The sequence below is a fragment of the Stenella coeruleoalba genome, assembly GCF_951394435.1.
Source record: "Stenella coeruleoalba genome assembly, chromosome: 12".
Taxonomy (NCBI): domain Eukaryota; kingdom Metazoa; phylum Chordata; class Mammalia; order Artiodactyla; family Delphinidae; genus Stenella; species Stenella coeruleoalba.
In genome coordinates this window covers 24,897,872-24,917,376 of record NC_137158.1, presented here as the reverse complement: position 1 = coordinate 24,917,376, position 19,505 = coordinate 24,897,872, and the positions used below count along the sequence as shown (strand labels likewise).

The following is a 19,505-nucleotide window of genomic DNA, read 5'->3' as shown; positions in this document are numbered from 1 at the left end:
TTCTGCTCACTGCAAAGCAGGTGAGCAAAGCAGGTTTGCAAACTTCAGGACCATCATCCACAGTAAGAAATACTTGACAATCTATCGTGTGTACATATTAATGTATATAGAACTGAAACTGAACTTCCCTGAAACAATGTTTAATCTTAGTAGTTGTGATGCACTTTGATATTTTCTATTTTATTTTTTAAATGCTGTCATAGTCTACTGAATTGGTTTTGTGATGTAGGTTTCCAGATCTGTGATCTAGAATTTTGTGACTAGGTTTCTGCCTGTAGCTTGAAAAACACTGGTTAAGGTTAAGTATAGGGGGTGAACAATTTATGAAAGTATTGATATACATCCACTCCCATTTCAGGACACCATAATGTTCACTTGCTAGATGCTTTTTAAACCCCATGTTTTATTTTGGCCCACAGAGAAGCATAGTCACGAAAAATTATGGAGATAGAAATGGAGACATCAAAATTTGGGTCTAGCAGTCTCCCTAAGAGAACTAGGTTAAGGTCCATTTTTGCTGATATTCCTCTGTATTATTAAGCTGTTATAGGTGAGTGGGTAACATTTCACGGAAGTTGAATGGTGACATTTTGCTTAACCTTTTCTGTTTCCACAAATGTCTCTTCTTTTATTGTAGAATCAAATATTGGTCTGATAACCTTTTATTTTTTAAAACAGCTTGCTGCTGGTTGCAGGGGGGACAGTTTTAAAAATCTGTGATTTTGGTACAGCCTGTGACATTCAGACACACATGACCAATAATAAGGGGAGTGCTGCTTGGATGGCACCTGAAGTTTTTGAAGGTAAAATGGCAAAAGCATGATGTGACTGATAATCTGCCTTATTACTCCATGTAAATCCAGTGTGTTTATGGCTTTGCCCTGTTTCCATGTTTTTATTTCTGCATAGTATATAATTATACGATATATACTAAAGTCTAAGGAGGTATTAAGTAAATATAGCCTTAGATCTTGAGTCTCACAGCAAGATTTAAGTTGTCTAGCACCCTCTATGAAGTTCAAGCATATGTACGGTCGATCCTCATTCTCAGGTTCCATAACTGCAAAATTGCCTACTTGTATCCTAAAACAGTACTCATAATTCTTTCATAGTTATTCACAGGCATGAACAAAGCAGGGAAAAATTTAGTCACCCAACACACACCTTCCCAGCTGAGGTCAAACAAGGCAATGCTTTGCCCTGTTGTATCAGTTCTTATATTTTATCACTTCTGTGATGTATTTAGTGCCTCATGTTTTTCCTTTTTTTGTGCTTTGTGTTGATGATTTCACCATTTAAAATGGCCTCTACGAGTAATATTGAAGTGCTTTCTAGTGTTCCTAAGTATCAGAAGGCTGTGATGTGTCTTACAGAGAAAATACATGTGCTAGCTAATCTTCATTCAGGCATGAATTACAGTGCTGTTGGCCATGAGTTCAATATTAATGAATCAACAATTTATATTAAATGAGGTGTTTTGAACAGAAACACACATAAAACAAGGTTATGTATTGATCAGTTGACAAAAATGTCAACTGATCAGTATAGGAGCCCGACCCTGTAATTCCCCGAGGAGCAGATGATTCAGTGTTCACTAATTCAAGGTTCGCAGCAACTTTGTAGAACAATACTGGGAATAATGAGGATCTACTGTGCTTTGTGTTGGTTTCCTAGTGATTAAGAATTAGCAGTTTAAAGTTTAAATGAGCATGCCTTAGAAAGAATGCAAGGACCACAAGTAAAGATACTAAGGACCTTAAGTAAAGGATAAGCTTAGGCCTACTTTGTTTTACGTCTCTGTGTCTTACTGAAGTTCTAAAAGAGTGGTCCATAAATTGCATATGAGGTTTCTATATAAAAACATCAACTTATCTTTTAAATGAGAAAAGTTGAACTGAAGATGTGTGATTCATATGTTAGGAAGTATGAAAGCCCATAAAATTCAGAAACATTTAGTAATCAGATTCTGATTTTGACTTATTTTTGATGAATTTAAAATTTTTTGTTCTTTGTTTTTAGCCACCAAGAGAAAAAAATTTGCTATGCAGCTGGTCACTTGAGTGGAGCTATTTTGCCACAAAATTCAGTTAAAAAGTTAGTGGACAAGCAAGTGTTAAATTATATAAAATTAAATAATGCCGCCTGTTTTCAAGTTTGTATACAGAATGCATATAATTGGCATTGTTTTAAAATTATTTGTTTATTTCATGTGCCTTTCTTTGAGTTAAAATAACACAGTTATTACTGTAGTATGGAGAGCCGAAAGATTTGTTTATACAAAAGAACCTAGAAATAAAAGTTGCTGTTAATTGTTTAGAGCAACAAAGCTCAGACTGTTAGCCTATGTAGATTTCTTCATTTCTGAAAGATGTCAGCACCTGTAGCCCAAATCAGATTGTAAAGTCATTGTAACTCTTACAGTGCACTGCCTAGTGCCTTTGTAAAGTACATGCATAGCTATTGCTGTAATAATTGGTCACTGTTATAGTGGGTTGTTCGTGGGTTTGGGGGGTTTGTTTGGCTATTTAATTGTGCTGATTCACCAGCCAACTTAGTAATCATATATATTTTGCTGCATAATCTGCTTACTGTAAATTTGTATTCATAGTTTTTCCTGCTTACAACTTATTTTTAAGTTTGTAAATTAATAATTTTATCTCACCAGATATTTTGAAAAGAAAATCTTAACACTAGATTAGAAATTTTTTCTGCTTTGATAGTAGCATCAAGAGAATGGGAGAAGAACATTTAAGATTAAGAAATTATAGAAAGGAGTGTACAAATGTTTTATACTTTGCCCCAGAGAAAATATAAGTCTAAATAAATAAAAGATAAGGTCTGTTTCTTGATGAGAAGGTAAAAAATGACCAGCTTTCTAAAGTGGATTTTTTAGTGCATTATTAATACTTAACTCATTTTAAAAATGTATTTATTGCAAAGACTTGAGGTCTTCAGAAAGAGTAATTTCTCAGCTCTACATGGGGCATTCTCTTGTTTTTGTACATGATGCTCATTCTTAAAGTTTATGAAAGCAATTGCTTCTGTTAGTCATGTGGGAAAAAGTCTTGAAACTTTACTACCTTTTTTTTCTAGGTAGCAATTACAGTGAAAAATGTGATGTCTTCAGCTGGGGTATTATCCTCTGGGAAGTGATAACACGTCGGAAACCCTTTGATGAAATTGGTGGCCCAGCTTTCCGTATCATGTGGGCTGTTCATAATGGTTTGTGAAATTTTTTCTTCAATATATTTTATATATTTTATTCCTATTTGGAAATTGTTTCTCCCCCAAAGAAGACCATTTATCCCTAATATTAAAATATACAATTTCTTATTACCAGTCTCCAGCCCTCCCCCCTACTCTAAAAACAGGCAAGGGCTGGGAGCAGTCCTGGCTTTGCACAAAGCTGAGAAGGTTTGCTGGCTGTGCTCATTAGGGAAAGGCCATCAGTAGACAGCCAGAGCCAATACCTCGGTTGGCTCTCTGGAGGGGACAGAGAAGCACTGGACTGGACTCTCTTGGAAAAAATAAAATTTAAAGATTAAATTAAAATCTCTCACATGGTTCAGATAATTAGGGGGCTATTGCCTTTTTCTCCTTAGGAAGCAAGTGTCTCATTGAGGAGAGAAAGCAAAGCATAATACAGTAAGTCCCCTACATACGAACGAGTTACATTCTGAGAGCACGTTCTTAAGTCCAATTTGTTCATAAGTCCAACAAAGTTATCCTAGGTACCCAACTAACACAGTCAGCTATGTAGTACTGTACTATAATAGGTTTATAACACTTTTCACACAAATAATACATAAAAAACACAAAAAGTAGAGAAAACATTCTAAACCTTATAGTACAGTATCTTGAAAAGTACAGTAGTACAGTACAACAGCTGGCATACGGAGGCTGGCATCAAGTGAACAGGCAAGAAGAGTTACTGACTGGAGGAAGGAGAGGAGGTGGGAGATGGTAGAGCTGAGGGATCGTCAGCAATAGGAGACAGAGGGCAAGCTGCAATTTCACTCACACCTGATGTTGATGGAACGCATGTTCATATGTTTGAAACTTCGCAAGTTGGAGGTTCATATGTAGGGGACTTACTGTCATAAGTGTTGTTACTTAAGCTATTCATAAAGGCAAAACACAAAGTGCTTCACAGAGTCTTTCTTTTTATCTTCTCATTCACTCTTATGAGGCGAGTACTATTATTGCCTCACTTTACAATTTTACACATTAGGGAACTGAGACCTAGAGCAGTTAAATAACTTGACTGAGGTCACAAGATTAGTAAGTGGTGTTGCTGGGATTTAAATCTGGATCTTTCTGGCTCAAATACCCATATTTTTAAGTTATATTGATTTATGGACACAGTGTCCTTTCATCCCTCCTATTCCTTTTATACCTGTAGTTACAATGTTTCTGACCGCTCATGATATTAGAATATATCCTTATTAATCAAGTTACTTCCCAGCTGCTTTGGGGAAATAAACTTTTCATGAAGGGAAATTGCTTAACCTTCTAACTTTTAACATCACTCTCTGTTGTTTAATTTCTATCACTTGATTATAATTATTCTGATTAATGGCATTTTTAAAACACTGTTCCACATGTGATAGAAATAAATATATGCCTCACTATTTTGATCATTCATAGACATGTCAGGCAGTAATCTGAGTAATCTCAAATGTGTTTACCAGTTTCCTATGCTACCTTTCATTGTACTACCTTTCTTGTCATTGTAGAGAATGCTAGAGCATTGAACAGGACAGTTTGTTTTCTTTTTCTGTCAGTTGTCAGTAAATAATTGAATGTCCATGAAATAAGGAATAAAAGAACTAACTTATTAATTGATAAATTTACAAAGATTTCATTATACTTGAGGCCTTCTTTAAGTTAGGGACCTTACTAATGATATTACAGTCTTGTTAATTACACAAAAGTTGGCAGTTTTCAGCTTGTGAAATGATTGATTCACAGCAACCCTAAGACCTGTCTCCCACAAAAGAGCCATTTGGAGGTCAGTGAGTATAACACCGTAGTTGATGACTTTTGACATATGGAAGATCATTTGTCAAACACATTTGAAATTGTTACGATAAATCTGAAAATATAGTTCAAATAAGATTACCTCAAGCCACCATTTTATTCTTAGTAAAATACACATTAAGCCATTATTATTTGTTAAAAGAGTGTTTATAGCAAATGAAATATTATTAACTTTCAGTCATAATGTATATAAAATTTTAATTTGGCTTCTCAAAAGGTGTAGCTTCTGTTTTATGAAAATATAATGTTAATCCAAAGGACAAAAAAAAAGGTACTTTTAGTCCTCCTAAAAAAATCTTAAATTACAAGATCTGTAAAATAAATAACACTTCAGAAATGCATATTTAAAAAAAACTTACACCATTCTTTGAGTAAATACATTCTTTTCTCCCCTCCTCTAATTTTCAATTGTAGGTACTCGACCACCACTGATCAAAAATTTACCTAAGCCCATTGAGAGCCTGATGACTCGTTGTTGGTCTAAAGATCCTTCTCAGCGCCCTTCAATGGAGGAAATTGTGAAAATAATGACTCACTTGATGCGGGTATAATCCTTCTTTTGAGGGGCTTTGGGTTTAAGGGAATTTTATATATACTGACTTTTAATGGGGTTTTAAAGTAAAGGGACAGTATTGTTCTTTTTTTGCTTCATACTTATCTGTATTTTCCATGTTAGAATGGGTGTTCTTTACTCATATAATCAGAGGAGGAAACATTCTTTTGAAAAAAAAAAGAAAAAGAACTAGTTTCTTTATAATTGAAAGATGGCAAGACTAGGTTTCTGGACGTGCTTTTTCCTTCTGCTCAACTTAGTGGACAGATGTGTTTGTTTCTGGGCCTGTTGCCTTATCTGTAATGTGAGAGAAGTTGAATTAGGTGATCTCTAAAGCCTTTACGGGACTTAGGTATTTTATGGCTCTAATACTTGCTAAGTTTTAAATTTTCTTTAGTAGAGATCTTTATCAAGCAGTCATTTATGTAGTGCAGTAGAGAGGTTTCATTCCCAGACATGTTTATCTAAGAAATTTTTACCTTTTGGTTTTTCATTGCATATTTTCAGCTTTTCATTTGCTGTTAAAAAGTTAAACTTTCTTCTAGGCTCTGTAGAATTTTGGAATTTAGAAGGATCGTTTTAAATGATTATTAGAATTTCCTAATCTATAAATCAAACACTTAGAATTATTTGAATAATTTTAGGCCTCTGGTTTTTGGTGCACTAACAAATCTATCGAGTGGTACCTTGACTTTAAAAAGTTTATGAACTTATGAAAGTGCCTAATTTCAGAACAATTTGCTAAGTAGAAGAATCTTTCAATCTCTTTAAATATAGATTAAGTAATTTCCTAAATGGCCAAAAATTTAGTTTTTTCATTCTAATGAAAATAACTTAGGCAAACCAGCTTGAACTAATCTGATTAAAGCTTAACTGCATATTTGGATACTAGCTATATATAGAATCCTAGGACCTGAAGATACGTTCATAAGAAGAGAGCTCAGATACCTTAAAACTTCGGGTTACATAAATTGTTCACGTTTTAACTGTGCTTTTATGTACTTTGTCTAATTTGAGGAGAAAACCTTCCTTTTTTTCCCGAAATTCTAATTTTCACCCGACAAATATATCCAGTATTTTATCTCTAGTTCATAGAGGGACATTCATAATCCTTGATATTTAAAATATAGGTTCTAACAAATTATGGCATACCATTTCAGTTGTCAGACTAAGTCATTTCAACAATTTGGAGGTTTACATCACTGCTGTGAGAACATAAATATGTTTCATTTAATTATGAGGAATAATACTACTGTATTTCATATGTTCCTCTAGAGGAATATTGGCAGTTTTCTTCAAGACTATCTAGACTATCTATCTAATAGATATGTAGGTAGATACATGGCATTGATAATAGTTGAAATTCAGAAGAGTAGCACATTATTGTCTTTGTAAAATCAAAACCTTAGGTATTTACAAATTCAGTGTATCCCTTAGTGAAAATAAAGCAGCAATTTTTGCTACATTCAAATCTCAAAAAGGAAGTAATTAAAATGTACCTTTTAAGTTAGTTTTCACAAGATTTAATTTGTATTAAAGAAAGTTTAAATTGTTGTTTACTTTTTATATATATAGTACTTTCCAGGAGCAGATGAGCCGTTACAATACCCGTGCCAGTATTCAGACGAAGGACAGAGCAACTCTGCCACCAGTACAGGTAAATGGATAGAGTAGAACAGTAATAACCTAAATTTTTGTGTCTCTATTCCCATGAAGTTATAATCAAGAAGCAATGAATGATGTCCTCATTTGCATTTTAATTGCAGATTGACTTCAATTTGAATTTCCAGGTGCACCATTCTTCATGCAGGTACCCAGATTAAAGAGCTGCTGAAGACCTGTTTCCAAGTCTTGAAATTCTTATGCAGTTATATATAAAAAGATTGGATATTATATTGCTGTGAATGTCATTCTTTATTTGAAAAATAGTTCTTAGATACTGCTAGATCAAATAGTATCAGAAATTATTGTAAATATATATATATTATAAATATATATCATATATATAAACATATATATGTCATATGTATATATATACACACATACATACATATAAAACAACGTATTTCCTTTATCATGAACACCCTACTTTTTGGTCTTTGTAGAACAATCTACAGAGACTTTTATTTAAGAAGCTGTGTTTAGTTCAGGAGTTCCTCAGCTCCATAGTTTGTGGTCATCAAAAAACATAGTAGAGGGACTTCCCTGGTGGTCCAGTGGTTAAGAATCCACCTTCCAATGCAGGGGATGCGGGTTCTTTCGGGGAACTAAGATCCCACATGCCGTGAGGCAACTAAGCCTGCGCGCTCCAGAGCCCAAGAGCCATACCTAGAGAGCCCACGTGCCGCAGCTACTGAGCCTGCGTGCCACAACTAGAGATAAGCCCAAGCGCAGCAACAAAAGATCCCACATGCCACAACTAAGACCCGACACAGCCAAATAAATAAATAAATGTTTTTTAAAAAAAGCTCCCCCAGCCCACTCTCCCCATTGCCTGTATCTGCCCCTCTACTCTGCACTCTCTTCTGTTCTGTGGCTGAACTATCCATGCTCCTAGCCAAAGGCAAGCCTGTCTCCTTTGTGTGGCAGATCCCATCTGCTCTTCCTAGCAATTCTTCCCTGCCTCTTGCATCATCAGTTTTAGCCTTTCTGCTGGGATTATTCCCAGAGCATATATACAGTAGTCCCCTCTTGTCCACGGTTTCACTTTCTGTGATTTCAGTTACCCCTGGTCAACTGTGGTCCAGAAATGGAAAATTCCAGAACTAAATAATTCATAAGTTTTAAGTTGCAGCCATCTTGAGTAACATGATGAAATTTCGCTCCATCCCGCCTGGGACGTGAATCATCCCTTTGTTCAGTGTATCCTGCTCTCTTGGTTGTCAGATCAACTGTCGAGGTATCACAGTGCTTGTGTTCAAGGGACCCTTATTTTATTTAATAATGGCCCCAAAGCACAAGAGTAGTGATGCTGGCAATTCGGATATGTCAAAGAGAAGCCATAAAGTGCCCCCTCTAAGTGAAAAGGTGAAAGTTCTCAACTTTAATAAGGAAAGAAAAAAAAAAATCATGTGCTGAGGTTGCCAAGATCAGCAGTAAGAACTTCTATCTGTGAAATTGTGACAAAGGAAAAAGAAATTTGTGCTAGTTTTGCTGTTACACCTCAAACTGCAGAAGTTACAGCCACGGTGCAGGATAGTGCTTAGTTAGATGGAAAAGGTATTAAATTTGTACAATAAGGTAGTACAATTTGAGAGACCACATTCGTGTAACTTTTATTATGGTATATTATAATTGTTCTATTTTATTGTTAGCTACTGTTGTTAATCTCTTACTGTGCCTAATTTATAAATTAAACTTTATCATAGTTATATATGTATAAGAGAAAACACAGTATATGAGGGTTCAGTACTATCCAAGTTTGCAGGCATCAACTGGGGATCTTGGAATGTATCCCCCCAGGATAAGGGGGGGACTGCTGTAGTCTGTATTTGTATTTCTCTAGCTTCTCTCTTTCCATTCTCTCTTGTGCCCACTCCATTCAGTCTTTTATTATACCACTACTCCAGAATTGCTCTTGTCAGGATCACCAGTTATTTTCACATTACTAAAGTCTAAATGAATGATTTTTCAGTTCTCATCTTTTTTGATTCTCAGCAGCCTTTGACACACTTCACTACTCTCTACTTCTTTCAGCACTTTGAGTTGATCTCTAGGATACCATACCAGCCTGGGTTTCATCTTACATCTCTGGTCACTTGTTCTCATGTTTTCCTATGCTGTTTACTCCTCAACTTCCCAACCTATAAACGTGAGAGTGCTCAGGGCTCAATTATTCAGCTCTTTGCTTATCTATCTAAATTCATTCCTTGGTAATCTCATCCATTGTCATGGCTTTGTATACCATGTATTTACCAATGTTTTGCTCCATCCCAGACCTGAACTCCACACTCATATATCCAACTACTTGCTTGATATCTACTAAGAACTCAAAATTACCATTTCCTAACTGAGCTCACTTCAAAGTCATTCCTCCCGTGGTCTTCCCCATCTTGATTAATAGCCACTCCATTCTACTAGCTCAGGCTAAGAATCTTAAAGTCATCCTTGACTATTTGAAGACTAGGCGTTTTAGTTCCCTTTTTGTGCTATCCTTAAATTTCATTTAAAATGGGTTTGTTTGGGTATCTTCATTAGCTTGAAAAGTCTTCAATTTTATTTCTATTTATGTCTTGCTAGTTTAGAAAAGAATTTAAGTTGCATCTTATTGAATGAAGCATTTTGTATTATTCCCAACCTGTAGTCATAAATGTTTCTGCTTTCCTAGGCTCATTCATGGACATCACTTCTACAAATACCAGTAATAAAAGCGACACTAATATGGAGCAAGTTCCGGCCACAAATGATACTATTAAACGCTTAGAATCAAAATTGTTGAAAAACCAGGCAAAACAACAGGTTTGTTTTGTTACTAAAATAACAAAAAGTAAAATCTTTTGGTAACCTAACCAGTAGTCATGAGCATTATACTAACAAGTTAATTGTTTGTCCTTTTCCTCTATATAAGTCCTGAGTCTTGTTCCTGAAACAGACAGGCAAGCTTAAGAGTAGAGATGTGTAATGATTTTCTCCTAGAATTCACTACCAGTCAAATCATTTCCTCTTCTCATGATTGCTGCCTTTGCCACCTGTGCAACTCCTGCCTTACGGTGATCCCTAACTTGAACGGTTGATGGTTACAAATGTAAAATGCGTATTCCTTCCCCAGTTAAAGGAATTGTTCTAGATCTCTCCTTTCATATTATCCAGATTTATTATATTTTTGCTATTACTGGTTTTAAAACATTTTAAGGAGTGATTTTATTCATCTTGTCTGATGCATTTAGGTTAACCAATATTTGGGGCATGTAACTCCCAGCTCTAGTGACCAGCGTATCCTAAAGGCCAGTATCTGCAGCTTGTTCTCCCTCAGCCTTACAGCTCCCTCTCCCTGAAAACTTTCTATTTCTTTCAGAACAGACCCCCTAAGAATCCCAGTTGGTATATTCCTCCTTCTAGGCTGTCCAGGATTTTTAAATATAAAGAGCTTTAGTGATTCAAATTGACCTGTATTTTTAACAGAGCGAATCTGGACGTTTGAGCTTGGGAGCTTCTCGTGGGAGCAGTGTGGAGAGCTTGCCTCCAACCTCTGAAGGCAAGAGGATGAGTGCTGACATGTCTGAAATAGAAGCCAGAATTGCTGCAACCACAGGTAAAATGAAAATAAAATTCTAAAGAGGAGTGAAAATGGTAGTTTCAATTGCTTCAGTAGTGGGAATGTCAGTGGTTTTTTTTGTGCATGTCCTAAATTTTTTTTAAAGTAGGAAGTTAGTTTACAATATACTTCCTATGCTTCTAGCAAAAAGTGTCTCAAATTCCAAATAAGGAAAGCATGATTTGTAAAATTATTTGGATTATAAAATATACCTTCCTAATTACAGATTTTATCAAATGTAATTCAGCTCAAACACGAGCTGAAAATCTAAGTGAGAAATTGAAATTTTGCCAAAACCAGGATGTTTTGGAGGATTTTGAGTGATTCTACTAGAATTTTGCGCTGAACTCAAGTAATAGCAAATGCTTTGTTTTGAAATTAGCAGGAAAATGTACTCCAGATCCAAATATAATTTGGCCTTACTATCTGCTGCTGCTCCTACTTTCAGTGGCAAAAGTAGCTAAGTTTAGGATTAATTCTTTTAATTGTAAAATAAAAGATCACGGTAATTTTATTTGATCTTGAAAAAGCTAGCATTTATATTCCATTTTGTCAGAAAGACTGGTCAGCACAAAAATAATTACATGTTTTGTTACCTGAGTGAACTTCTAACCTTTTCTAACCAGGTTCATTTAGTAATGCTGGGTTAAATTGTTTTCTTTCTGATTCCCCCAGGGGTGGAGAGGAACTGATTACAAATACATTTCTATTGTGGAAAATGTGGAAATATAAACAAATAAAAATACCAGTCTTCCATAATTGTCCCACTCAGAGATAAACAATTTGTGTATTTACCTCTAGTCTTTTAACTACATATGTGTATACAAGTATATTTCCAAGTGTATTAGCCTACTTTTTTTTTAACTTAGCTAACCAGGTTTTTGGGTTTTATTTGTTTGGTTTTTTGTTTTTGTCCTCTTTTTTTTAGGTCTTTATGGTTTTTTTCTAAATAGAATATTTTCATTTTGTGTGAAGCTCTTTTCAGAAAGAAGTTGTCCAGAGGACCATCCTAACTATACTTGTCTTCAACTAATCACTTATTTTATTAGTTAGCATTAGAATCAGTTAGATATTACAGAATATCCAAAATAACAGTGTCTTTAACATATAAGCTTTATTTTTCACACACAAATCTGGAGGTAGGCTCCATGATCATTAGGTAACTGGGTTTCTTCTGTCTCTCTGTGTCATAATCCCTATTGTGTGGCTTTCATCCTGAAGGTTACTTTGTACTCCATAATGGCTATTACAGTTCTAATCATCACATCCACAGTCCTGGCATCAAGAAGCAAGAATTAGGGGAAGGGCTCATGCCCAGGCTTTTTTAAGGAGCATTCCCAGAAGTCCCTCCTAACAACTCCCACATAGATGTCATTGGCCATAGTGATAGGGTCAGATGGGAAGGAAGAGCCCTGTGCCTCCATGGGAAGGAAGGATCTGCAATCTTTTATCTAGGAGCATTGCTGTCCTGAGTAAAGTTGGGGTTCTGTTGCGCTGGTGACCAGGAGTCTCTGCCACACAGATGGGTCTTTAGAAACGATCAAGTTGAATGGAGGTCACCAGCCACTGTCAAGCTTTCCTGGCCTCCATGAGTCACAAGCGTTTCTGTGTGGAGTCGGGGTGTCGCAGCGTAGTGTCCAATGAACAGTGTACACAGGAACACATGCTTACACTTCGGCAGCCTTTTTCATTTCAGGAATATCATTCAAGTTAGACCTGCCAAATAGTGGTTGCTACCCTAAAACAGGAAATGCTCTGTAATGTAATAACAGTAATTTTATATCTGCTCGTGTCAATTTTTTAGTCAGGTACTGGTTTATAAGTATTCTTTACAGAAGTGTTATTTCACTAGATTAAAGATAACCACACATTTGAATTACCCTGTCCTTTCTCTGCCTAAATGTAAAACAGATGGTTGAACATCCGTTGGTGAACTGTCTTACTTTGAAAGGTTCATATTTTCCAGCCTTTCAATACTTTTCAAGTTTAGCAGGAATACACCCTAAACTTTGGAAACTACAATAAATATTCAGTTTACCAGAAGTATGTTTAAATATTTACAATTATAAAAGCATAAACATTTCATACTTTGATTCAGTAATTATCATTTAATCACTGAATTTTACTTTATAGCACACTTCAAGAAACACCTAATTGGACATATATTCCTGTGTTTGTTCATTTAAAACAAATATGGCAGCTTATCTCTTTTTAACTCCTCTTTTCCTTCCCAGTTTCATCCTAGACCCCCCCATTGTACTTCAGTGGTTTCACTTAGGTAGATTATTTCTATGAACATGTTTGAAATCTAGCTTTCTCATTACCCTGCAGCTTTGTTTGTCTTGGCCCTATTTTTTTTTTCCTGCTAATTAAAGCCAATATGTGAAACATCTTGTATTGGTAGTTGTTTGCTCCTTAATCACGCCTTTTCTAAGCATGGATGAAAAGTTAGATAGTTCTGCATGCCATTCTGCATGAAGTGTTATTAACATAACTATTTGAAAAGTATTCTGTTTTTGTTCATCGTTTTCTATTACTATTTGTAGTTGTTTGCATGTATACTGTATATATGTGTTTTTGCAGCCTTTTCCAAGCCTAAACGGGGCCACCGTAAAACTGCTTCATTTGGCAACATTCTGGATGTCCCTGAGATCGTCATATCAGGTATCATAGACCACCTGAGTCGGTCTAATAGCTGTGGAACTGGAATAATGATCCCTGGTACTTAAAAAATGCTTCTTGCTCCAATTTGATAGAACGTGAAAATAGATACCTTGCATGCAGTCATTAGGGAGACAGATTAAAAACTGTATACGTTTATCTACACTGAAGTGGGCTTGGCAGGAAACCTCACATCTCCAAAACTGAGGATAAAATAGAAGGTAAAGTGAACGTTTTCACGGTAGAGAGAATACCAGTCCAGAATTCTGCCAAGTTCCTCTCATCTTTTAAGTGAGCAGAAGAGCTGAACCCAGACCTTTTTTCCACCCAGGAGAAAGAGGAAAAAATCCTTTAAAAATATTTGTTGTCCTTCGCTCCTTTCCTTCCTTCGTTACTACTTTGGGGCTCCCTCTAGGCATTCTGTCCCAGCCTCTTTCTGTTGGGAACAAGTGAACTATGAAGTTGAGAAAAGAGTTGCTAAATACCGTTTTGCCTTAACCTAGAAAACAGAAATGAAGTAAAACTAAATGAGATTTGCTGTTTTGTTTGGTATCCTGCCAAAGAATTACGGTCAGTTCTGATTCCTGTGTATTATCAGGAGAATCTTCTTGCAGATTACGTGTTTTTATACCCAACTCACACACGGTACCTCCATGTCTCATATTGGCAAATTGCTTTTATTTCTTATGGTGATCATTTCACAGACGCATCTAAATCACCATTTTCAATAGAAACTTAAATGGCATATGTGACCTTCAGTATTGGTTAATATATGTTATCAAAATCATCATTTATTTACCCTTCTGCTTTAAATTTTCCTCCACCTCTTCCCCTGAAATTTTGACAGGGAAATATAGTTTTCCCCACACAATCATGGGCGTAATTAGGTGAATGCTCCAGCACACTGTCCTTTGCCTGGGATTGTGCTTTTAGCATAGTATTGGATTATATCTGAATGCCTAGTAGTTCTTTTCTCCTCCAGTAAACTGAAACACGAGGATAGAGACCATGCCTTTGTGATTAATTATTGATGGCACCAGCAGTATCTGGCTCAGTGCCTCACACATAGTGTTTAGTAAATATGTGCCTATTATATAAATGAACAAACCATTATTGAGCTCCAGCAGCCAGGAACTATGATACATGTAAAATTTGTATATAACAGATATGTGTAAAATATAAGTTATACAATTCTTAGGGGCCATTTTGTCTATACCTAACCATTTTATTTCTAGAGTAATTAACTTTTATTCTAGTTATCAAAGTGGTTTACTTTACAACATTTTCACTGTTGCCATTCAGAGAATACCGTTAACCCTTTCTTCACATAGTAATTTTATTTATTGAGTCATGAGCTGCTTTCAAAATTAGCAAAGTACTTAGGATCATTTTACCTCTACACTGAAAGGTCCCAAGTTTAAGGGAATAATATTCTGACTGAAGAAGTGGTAACATTTAAACATACATACTGCTGAGCTGTGATTATCTTAAACGTTTGAGGGAATCAGGAAAATTGAGGCAGATGGCACAATAATCTTAATCCGGTCTTATGGGTAAGCATTAAGAACAGATACACCCACACATAGTGGGTGAAATAGCCAATGGCATACAAGATAACAAGGGAGAAAGAAGAGGAGAAAGAATAGTAGTCTCAGTGGTTCTCCTCCAGGGTGCATTTGCTCCCCAGGGGACATTTGGCAACATCTGGAAACATTTTTGAGTGTCAGAACTAATAGACGCTACTGGCATATGGTGGACAGAAGCCAGGGATGCTGCTACACGCTCTGCAATGTCCCAGGTAGCTTCCCACAGCCAAGAATTATCCAGCCGGAGGTGTCAGCAGTGCCAAGGTTGAGAAACCCTGGTTAGATGTGCTGTGTGGCCTATAAAGTAGTTCAAAGCACATCATCTTAATTACCTTCGTAAGTCTTATAACTAGGTTATCAGATAAAATTATAGCCATTTTACAGATGAAAATCTTAGATCTGATGATGTTGAATGGTCTTCCCAGAGTCACACAGCCAGGATCCCATCCTAGATCTTCTGATGCCAAATTACATCCATGTTCTCTTGTTTTGTTTGAGTCAGAGAAGTTAGAATAATTCTGCCTTGCACTTCATTAGGGTTTGTATTAAATTTAAGTGAGCTCTTCAGCCAGGAGACGCTTTTTTATGACATTGGATACTTACGGAGTCAGAAAAGCTTAATTCTGCTCTTAATTGCCAGAGTAACAATGCTGTTCAAATGGAAATATCATTCGGTAATACATTTTATTAAATATTCTTGTTGGGTTTTTTCCCAGATATTCAAACATTAACCTAATCAGTTTCACTTCCTTTAATAAAAGGATGCAAGCACTGGAATTGAAACAATTGGACATAAAAGCTAAACATTAATTTGTTCTTAGGTTATATTTTTAAATTAAACATAAAGATATAACCCATGCTTTGGGAATATCTCAGATGTCTTACATGGAGATTTTAATTGTAAAGGAGGATGAAATTTAATTCCCCCAATTTTTTAATACCTTCTAGAATTTTTTTCCTCAAGGTTGGTTTCCCTACAAGCCCTGTGATTATATTACCAGATACTTCTTGATATATCCAAACTGGCATTAATTAGCATTGGATCCCATTTGTAAGCATTTTTTTAAATATAGCTATACTTTTTATCTTATCTGTTTTGGATAAGTAGTTTCAATAATATTTTCCTTTGGCCAAGTGCAGTATACTGTCTAATGTACCTCTTGGAATAAACGGCCTCTTTTTAATAGGAGTGCTCATTTAAGCATCACATAAATTTTTATGTGTATTTATTGGCAGTGTACAAATGTATCTTTTCTGAAGTGTTTGTTGTTTCTTGCATTTTTTAAAACCTTACCAAGTCTTAAAAGTTTTTAAATACACACTGTTACTCTAAAGATTTTTTTTAATATATCTTTATAATGACTAAAATGCCTAACCTAGTCATAGGGTCAGCAAATTTAAATCTTGTGTTTTGCTTGCTTTTCAACACTATTATATACTCTGTCACCAACAAATGAGGAAGAACAAGCAACTTACAGCTAACACCAATATTCATCAATTTAACAGTCTCTCAGGTCGTGCAGAAATGGACCTTTAATACCTCAGGACTTGCTATGGATCAGACTACACAATATTTTGTACCCCTTCTACCTTGACCGTGGCTCTAAAGAGGTATTGGCAAACTTTGGTATGGATAACCCTTCTTTCCACTTTCCCCTGCCCACAGAGAGTGGCTATTGATCGATCTGGCTTCTTTTTACCAAGCAAGACATATTATTAAGAGCAAATTACCAATAGAGTATGACATTTTGCTAAGTCTTCATTTGTGAAGGAGATCCTGCCCAATAATGGTGTGCTACCTAAGCAAAGTTAATGTAAATGTAGAAGTCTCTTGCCCAGAATTTAAACCATTTGATCTATAGTTTTCTAATGCATTTGTTTATTGAACATTATAAGACTTCCAGGAAAGGAAATAGGCTTTCTTAAATGTTTTCCATTAAAACTTGGAGTTTTAAAAGCATAATCCTTTCTCCTTTTCAACCAGTACATTTTAATTTGTATTACTTTTATTTGAAGAAAAGAGAATGGGTGGCATATTATTGGATCGCTTTAAATGTTTCTATTTTTTTGTCCTTTAAGACTTTAATAAGATCATGGATTTTTGTTTATTCAGCTCTTTTTACTTGGATTTTAGAATGCTTTGACCAAAGAGCATTACGTACTCTCTCATGTACTGTTCTTAAGGATTTGATAAAGAAGATTGAATATGCAAATGTTTTGAGTCAATCTTGTTAATATATATAAAATATTTTTGCCCAGGTCCCTGAATTTAATTGATATTTCTTGTTTATAATATTCTTGAAGCTGAAAAGAAACTTTACGAATCCTTATGATTTCAGCTGCATTTAGATCTCTTAACTGAGAAAATTTTAATGACTATTCATTCACTTTTAATTTCAGTCAGGTACATTTAGCTCTATTGTATATTGGGTATTTTCCAAAAGTAAGTGTTAATATATAGTTAAGTAGAATAAGTAGAATATGGAAAAGGCCAAACATAATATTTAACAGAAAGTAAATGGGTAGTTAGCTTTCTAATACCTATGTGTTGTTTCCCTCCTTCAGAAGTTTCAAATATCTTAGGTAATTTAAGTGGGGGGGCCAGGGGTGGAGGGGAGTGGTGAGGACCTTGCAGAATGCTGGGCAGCTGGAGGCCGAGATGCTGTGCAGAGACACCTGGGCACCACTTTGCTTTTTCCATCAGGACGAAAATATAACCTTCTAATACTATATTTGGTTCAAGAACCAGTAGGTACTCTTTGTAAACATTCCTATAACTGTATGTACGTAAATTATTAGTGCAATTCTTCCCCTTTTTAAATAGTGCAGCGCCAATATGAAGAGACCATGAGATAGAAAGAACTGAGCTTTTCTAGATCTTCAAGTTCCTACCTTGCACACAGTATCATTAACAGCTGTAAACCTTTATTTAGGGACACTGAGGCCCAAGGAGAGCTCTACTGAGATATACTATACCTGCTTCTGCCAAGGGTAGCCACTGCACCTTCAGCAGAATTCTATATTTGTGACTAATTAAATAGGGAAGTGCATCTAACCTAACAGTGAATATTTAGGTAGTCTCTTTGCACCATATTGTGGTCTACCAAGATCACTTTTTTTTATTTAAATAATTGAACTCTAACCTAATAAAGTAGGTTTATTAGAAAACAAAACTCATCAATAATAATTGCTTTCCTTTAGTAGGGGGGAAATAACCCCCACCCTAAAGGAGACTTTATTCTAAAAAACCGCCAGGTACTTCCCTGGCAGTCCAGTGGTTAAGACTTGGCCTTCCAATGCAGGGGGTGCAGGTTCAATCTCTGGTCGGGGAGCTAAGATCCCACATGCCTCGCAGCCAAAAAACCAAAACATAAAAAAAAAAAAACAGAGCAGTATTGTAACAAATTCAATAAAGACTTTAAAAATGGTCCACATCAAAAACATGTTTTAAAAAAAAACAGCCAGAATTGTTAAAACTAGTAAAGGAATATGAAACTTGTGCCAACTTTAATATATATGTATATTTTTTAAACATCTTTATTGGAGTATAATTGCTTTACAATGTTGTGTTAGTTTCTGGTTTATAACAAAGTGAATCAGCTATATGTATACTTATACCCTCATATCCCCTCCCTCTTGTGACTCACTTTTTCCCAGCTTACCCTTCCCCCTCCCCGTGTCCTCAAGTCCATTCTCTATGTCCACGTCTTTATTCCTGTCCTGCCCCTAGGTTCCTCAGAGTCTCTTTTTTATTTTCAGATTTCATATATATGTGTTAGCATACAGTATTTGTTTTTCTCTTTCTGACTTACTTCACTCTTTATGACAGACTCTAGGTCCATCCACCTCACTACAAATAACTCAATTTCGTTTCTTTTTATGGCTGAGTAATATTCCATTGTATATATGTGCCACATCTTCTTTATCCATTCATCTGTTGATGGACACTTAGGGTGCTTCCATGTCCTGGCTATTGTAAATAGAGCTGCAACGAACACTGTGATACATGACTCTTTTTGAATTATGGTTTTCTCAGGGTATTTGCCAGTAGTGGGATTTTTGGGTCATATGGTAGTTCTATTTTTAGTTTTTTAAGGAACCTCTATACTGTTCTCCATGGTGGCTGTATCAATTTACATTCCCACCAACAATGCAAGAGGGTTCCCTTTTCTCCACACCCTCTCCAGCATTTATTGTTTGTAGATTTTTTGATGACGGCCATTTTGACCAGTGTGAGATGACACCTAATTGTAGTTTTGATTTGCATTTCTCTAATGATTAGTGATGTTGAGCATCCTTTCATGTGTTCATTGGTAGTCTGTATGTCTTCTTTGGAGAAATGTCTGTTTAGGTCTTCTGCCCATTTTTGGATTGGGCTGTTTGTTTTTTTTGATATTGAGCTGCATGAGCT

At 35.7% G+C, this 19,505-nt stretch overlaps 1 protein-coding gene across 3 annotated transcripts in view; it reads left to right on the top strand.

Annotated features, from left to right (window-relative positions):
• MAP3K7 (mitogen-activated protein kinase kinase kinase 7) overlaps positions 1-19,505 on the top strand; it is a 68,707-nt gene that overhangs the window by 25,461 nt on the left and 23,741 nt on the right. For 2 of the 3 annotated variants that reach the window (XR_013830704.1, XM_079938711.1), the window contains exons 6-12: positions 679-803; positions 3,094-3,222; positions 5,455-5,585; positions 7,169-7,250; positions 9,921-10,051; positions 10,715-10,844; positions 13,431-13,511. Coding sequence is in view for 2 of the 3 variants with exons in the window: in XM_079938711.1 (XP_079794837.1) it covers positions 679-803; positions 3,094-3,222; positions 5,455-5,585; positions 7,169-7,250; positions 9,921-10,051; positions 10,715-10,844; positions 13,431-13,511 (809 nt within the window). In the remaining variant the exon portion in view is untranslated. The remainder of the gene's footprint in view (positions 1-678; positions 804-3,093; positions 3,223-5,454; positions 5,586-7,168; positions 7,251-9,920; positions 10,052-10,714; positions 10,845-13,430; positions 13,512-19,505) is intronic. The other variant, XM_079938712.1, reaches the window with a different exon arrangement.